This window comes from Nannospalax galili, unplaced genomic scaffold (genome assembly GCF_000622305.1).
Source record: "Nannospalax galili isolate Female #2095 unplaced genomic scaffold, S.galili_v1.0 scaffold1421, whole genome shotgun sequence".
Lineage (NCBI taxonomy): Eukaryota > Metazoa > Chordata > Mammalia > Rodentia > Spalacidae > Nannospalax > Nannospalax galili.
The window spans coordinates 1359128-1365264 of NW_008345746.1; the positions used below are offsets into that span (position 1 = coordinate 1359128).

The 6137-nt window shown below is 54.6% G+C and overlaps 1 protein-coding gene across 1 annotated transcript in view; it reads left to right on the top strand.

Moving 5' to 3' along the window:
* Positions 1-6137, top strand: part of Dipk1b (divergent protein kinase domain 1B) — an 11396-nt gene that overhangs the window by 2667 nt on the left and 2592 nt on the right. Inside the window, exons 2-5 of the mRNA XM_029567742.1 lie at positions 2252-2386; positions 5206-5313; positions 5401-5577; positions 6027-6131. Of these exons, the coding sequence (XP_029423602.1) occupies positions 2252-2386; positions 5206-5313; positions 5401-5577; positions 6027-6131 (525 nt within the window). The remainder of the gene's footprint in view (positions 1-2251; positions 2387-5205; positions 5314-5400; positions 5578-6026; positions 6132-6137) is intronic.

The window sequence follows — 6137 nt, forward strand, 5'->3', positions numbered from 1 at the left end:
CATTTGTAAGCATTTGAACCGGGAAGATAGGCTAAACAGGTAATTTGACGCTAAGCATTATAGTCTATGGGATGAATGTCTTAGTGCTATTAAAACACAAAGAGAAAATATTTTACTATGGTTTCTTTTTTAAAAGATATATTTTTTATTATTTTTTATTTTGTGTGTATGAGTGTTTTGCCTATATTTGTAAATGTACCACATGCGTGCAATGTCCTGCCGAGGCCAGAAAAGGGTGTCCCCTGGACTGGAACTGGAGTTGCACATGGTTGTTAGCTGCCAAGTGGGTGCTGGGAATCGAACCCAGGTCCTCTGGAAGAACAGCAAGTGTTCTTAATGGCTGAGCCATCTCTCCAGCCCCTTTCCTGTTTTTTTTGACATGGGGTCTTGCTGTGTAGCTCAGGCTGGCCTTGAACTAGAGGTGCCCCTGCCTCAGCCTTTGGAATGCTAGGATTACAGAGATGTGCCCATCACATGCAGCTTTTTTTTTTTTAAATTATTTTTATTTTGTGTGTATGAGTATATTGCCTGCATGTATGTAAGTGTACCCGTGTCATGCAATGCCGGTGGAGGTCAGAAGAGAGCATTGGATTCCCCTGGAACGGGTGTTATGGATGGTTGTTAGCTGCTGTGTGGGTGCTAGGGACTCAAACCTGAGTCGTCTGCAAGAGCAGCCAGTGCTCTTAACTGCTGAGCCATCTCCCCAACTCACACACAGCTTTTTAAAAGAAATTGTGGCAAAATACACATAGGGTGAAATATCTTCTCCTGTCCTTTCTGTCTCTAAGCACACGTGCGTTGTGCAGCCACACTGCTGCACACAGCCATGGTACCATCCACCCACAGCATGATTATCCTCCCAAACTGACTCTCTACTGCATGTATACCGGCTCCCCAGCCCACCCAGCCCCTGACAGTCACTTTCTACTGTCTGCCTCTGTGCATCTGAGGACTCTAAGGAGTTTGCTTGAGTGGAGTCTGCAGGACGTGTCCTGTGACTGGCTCATTTCTCAGCATGACATCCGTCCCCCTGGTGACAGTTGCCAGACCTCCTTCCTGCTGAAGCCCGTGCTCTGTCATGTAGGTAGACACGGACTGTCCCACTGCTACTGTGGGTACCAAGCCCATGTCCATCACGACTTCTTAGGGTGTAACAGGGTTGGGGTACTGTGGCCCCGTCTCCACGCCTGTTTTCCTGATGGTCCTAGTTCAAGGGGAATTATATTTACTATGCAGTATTGTGGGAGGATGATGGCCACATCCCTGCAGTGCCTGTACATGCCCAGCCCTGTGGCTCAGCTGCTCCCCGACCTTATTTGAAAGTGGGAATGTTATGAAAACAGGGATGTTCATCTCTAGATAGGCTGACTAGACTCCCCTGGATGAACTTGCACCAGAGGACATCTGGGTACAAATGCTTGATTGAATAGGAGTTAATGTATGACAGAATGACTGAAATCTGGTGGGGGTTAAGGGGGGCCGTGGATTGGGGAGGGGGTCTAAATTTGATTAAGAACTATTATATGAAATGCATAAAAACAATTAAAATATATAGATTTTTTGGTCTTTTTGAGACAGGGTCTCCCTGTAGCCCCAGCTGGCCTGGAACTCGCTATGTAGACCAGGCTGGCCTTGATCTCACAGATCCACCTGCCTCTGCCTCCCGAGTGCTGGGACTAAAGGCATGTGCCACTACACCTGGTAATAAAAATATATATTTTTTTAAAAGATGTTTTATTTTTATTTTGTGTATATGAGTGTTATGCCTGCATGTAGGTAAGTTCATCCGTGTCCTGCAATGGCCACGGAGGACAGAAGAGGCTATCGGATCCCCTGGAACTGGAGTTATGGACAGTTGTTAGCTGCCATGTGGATGCTGGGATTTGAACCCGGGTCTTCTGCAAGAACAGTCAGTGTTCTTAACCACTGAGCCATCTCTCCAGCCCCAATAAAAATATTTTTTAAAAAGAAAATAGGGCAGTTTAAGAGGGGAGTGTGTAAGTATCTTCATTCAGCAACTTAAGGCATCAGCCCTTTGTCTTCCTCTCAATTTGAATGTTCACCTGCCTTTGACGGGGAGCTGCTGGCTTCAGACCTTGGTGTCTGCCCAGTATGGTGAGGTGCTGAGCAGTCCTGGATCCCAAGGTGGATGCCAGCTGGGTCAAAAAGTCCAAAGGGTGGAAGCCGCCCTTGGCTGTGAGGTGACAGGGCAATGGAAAGGCACATTCTCACCTGGCCCCTCTTCCAACAGGGCCGGCTCCCAGGCCTCAGGGTCAAGTATGTCTTGCTGGTCTGGCTGGGCATCTTCGCCGGCAGCTGGATGGTGTATGTGCACTATTCGTCCTACTCGGAGCTCTGTCGAGGCCACGTCTGCCAGGTGGTGATCGTAAGTCTGCCTGGGCCAAACTGGGGACCTTGTCCTTGTCCCCTCTTTTAGAGATTTGGCAGGAGGTGGGCTTGGAGGTGGGGGAGGAGAGGGCTGGGTGGTCAAGGGAAGAAGGAAGTCGGGGAGACTGCATGTAAGCACAGTGGCATGGGTCGAGGGGTGTTCTCAGGTGTTGGAGCGAGGATGGTTTGGCAGGGCACTGGAATGGCCAGGGAAGGGGCTCCTCCCCCAGCCCTGGAACGGGCTGCAGGGTGGGGTCTTCCATGCTCTCCTCTCCAGGGAGCCGGTGATGCTGTCCACGTGCATTCATGTGAGAGGGAGTGCATGCTTACGTGCCAGTGCCTGTGTGATCGTGCTAAGGAGCCACATGAATTTAGTGCCCTGGTTCTCAGTTCCCTGCGACTGGGGAGGGAGACATCACAGAGGTCCAGCCCAGCTCTCCCAGGGCAGGGGACATGGCCTCTTTTCCAGAGGAGGCTCCCCTCCACCATCTGCGGCCTCCTGGGAGCAGTGCCAGTGGTCATGCAGCCTCAGTGCTAGCCAGGCGCTCAGCATGCTGGGAGCTTCTCGGTGGACCTCCCACCCTGGCCCACTTTGTAGATGGGGAAACTGAGGCTTGGAAACCTGGGGGCAGCAGAGTCCTGAGGAGGAGCACACTTTTCCTTCATTTTCCTTTTAAACTTTTTTTTTTTTTTTTTTCCTTTTTGAGACAGGGTCTCCCTGTAGCCCCAGCTGTCCTGGAACTCACTATGTAGATCAGGCTGGCCTTGAACTCACAGAGATCCACCTGCCTCTGCCTCCCGAGTGCTGGGATTTAAGGCGTGCGCCACCATGCCTGGCCCTTTTAAACACTTTTTAATTGATTTATTTATATTTTATGTGTATGAGGGTTTTGCCTGCATGCCTGTCAAGTGCACCATGTACATGCAGTGCCCGCAGAGGTCAGAAGAGGGTGTCTGATCCCCTGGGATGGTCGTTAGCTGCCGTGTGGATGCTGGGAACCGAACCCAGGTCCTCTGCAAGAGCAGTCAGTGCACTTAACTGCTGAGCCATCTCTCCAGCTCATCTGCCTTTTTAAAAAAGTACATTTGTGAGCACATGCACGCGTGCTCATGTGCCACAGCATGTGTGTGGAGGTCAGAGGACAACTTGTAGGTGTCACTTTTCTCCTTCCACTGTTACTCGGAGTCCGGGATTGAGCTCTGGTCCTCAGGTTTGGTGGCAAACAGCTTTACCTGACGAACCATGTTGCCGGCTACCACGTCAGTTTCTGTGGAACCAACCTTTCCCATCTCCCCTGTTCTTCCTGCCATGTTGGAGCTCTGGCCCCAGAGCAGGCCCAGCAGGTCCTTCTCCATCTGCTGTGACGTTGAGGGCAGCAGGGCCTCCTATAGCTCCTGCACAGCCCCTGACCCTCCAAGAAGTCTGTGACTGGAGTTGATGCATGTGTCAGTGCAGAGCCTTGTGGGGAAGGGCCTGCCCACAGGGTGGTGGACCTGCAGGCGTGGCTTTTCTGTTTCCCCTTCTATCTGATGAAGAGCCTGTTTCAGGGACAGACCCCGCCTTTGTGGCTCACGTGGCTGAGTTGGTGCTTTGGGTTGGCTTAGCCCCATGGATGGTGGGGTGTTGGGTACCTCCCTTCCCCCTTTCCTCCAAGACTGGCTCCATGGCAACCAGTGATGTACATCTAGGAATTCATCCAAGTGAGAGCCAGTGGCCGCTCCTCACCCTGAGATGAGGGGCTGCTGAGCCCCGTTCAGGGCTATGCAGTGCTGATTTAATCACTGCTGAGAGGCTCTCCCTGGGCCTCTGGCTAATGAGGTGTCCTGGGGCACGCTTGACAAGAAGGGCAATTTTGGGCCCCAGGGTGCCATTTCCTTAGGGATGGTGACCTGACAGTGACCAGTGACTGGGGCACTCACCCACAGATACCCCCCTCCCGCAGCACCTCTAAGAGTGGTGGCTGTGGCCGTGAGTGCGGCTGGTCCCTGGGATGGACAGCAAGGCCAGGCTCCACCATGGGGCCACTCCTGCTGCAGCCCATAGGGCAGGCTGTGCCAGGAGAGTCCGCAGGGGATGGGGGATATGGACACCTGCTCAGAGGAGTGACCTAAACTGCCTTGAGAGCCCCCGTCATGCTGGGCTCCGGAGCTTCCCTGGCAGCCTCACCGGGAGAGAGGAAAGGTGGCCTGGGGATCCCACAGGGTGCTGCTCACCAGATATTTCACCAGGCAGTGCCTGATGCCTAGTTATCAGGGTGTGACCAGGGTCCTTGTCATGGGAACTTGTGGCTCTGACCTGACTGCAGTCCAGGCTGCCTGCCTGGTGGCAGCGCTGCTTCTAGAGTCTCCCTGGGGCTACAGCACGGAGCCTGCCTCTCAAGGGGCCTGCTGCGGGCTCTCTGGCACCTGGAATATTTGCCATTTGGGTGTGGAGTTCTAGTACCAGTGCCTGGCAGTAGGCTGGTAGTGTCCTTCCCTCAGGAGTCAAGACTGGAGGGGATAGAGGGGCTGCTGCTAGAGAAATGGCCATCTGCAGCAGCCCCTGCATGTGCCAGGTTGGAAATGCTGCCTCTGGGGGGAGGTGCCAAGGCTGCCTGGTCACTGGATTAGGTAGTTTAGGGGTCTGAGAACAGTACTGGGGCCTGAGGACCCCGGGCCACAGCAGGTCCTGGGGCAGATGGCAGGGGTGGTAGAGGTTTCAGGTCTCAGTGACCACCCTCGTGACCATGCTGGTGGCCACTTTGCCTTCCCTCCTGGGGGACCCTGGAGGAGTGGGTGTGGCCATCCAGCCCCACACCCCGACGTCTGTCTCTTCAGTGTGACCAGTACCGCAAGGGCATCATCTCCGGTTCTGTCTGCCAGGATCTGTGTGAGCGCCACAAGGTGGAGTGGAGGACCTGTCTGTCCTCGGCCCCAGGCCAGCAGGTGGATCGCTGGGTCTGTGGGGTGGGCCTGGGCTGCTGCTGGCAGGGGGCTGGATGTCCATACGTAACACCCCCATGGTCCTGTCAGGTGTACAGTGGGCTCTGGCAGGACAAAGAAGTGACCATCAAGTGTGGTATTGAGGAGGTCCTGAATTCCAAGGCTTGGCCGGACGCGGTCCCCAGGCGGGAGCTGGTACTTTTCGACAAGCCCACCCGAGGCACCTCCATCAAGGAGTTCCGGGAGATGACCCTCAGCTTTCTCAAGGTCAGTGTGCTCTCCTGTGCTCAGGCCTCCGCTGTAGCCCACAGATAGGGATGTGTGCAAAAACCTGGGCAGGCCTGAGGACCCTGAGGCAGACCTCTCACCCCACCTCCAGGCAGGAGGCAGGTGTAATGGTCTCTTTAGGGGTAAGGAGACAGTCTAGGGGAGCCTGAGGTAGTGAGGACCCTGTGCATCCAGTATGCAGGGGTAGGGCAGGGAGGAGATGGGAACGGGGCTCTAAGTCAGGCCAGTGGGCCCTTCTGTACCATTCCCCTGGGAGGGAGGCTAGGGAAGGCCTGGCTGAGCTCACCCTCCAGTTGCGCTCCACTCCAAGGGCTAGAGACCAGGACAGGGCCTTTGTCCTGTCGGTCAGCTGGTGACCAGAGGTCAGCTGTCACCAGGGCGATCCTCAGCTCCACCCGTGACTGCCTTCTTTTGGTGCCAAATGCCAGGCGAACCTGGGAGACCTGCCCTCCCTGCCGGCACTGGTCGGCCAGATCCTTCTCATGGCGGACTTCAACAAGGATAGCAGGGTGTCCCTGGCGGAGGCCAAGTCGGTGTGG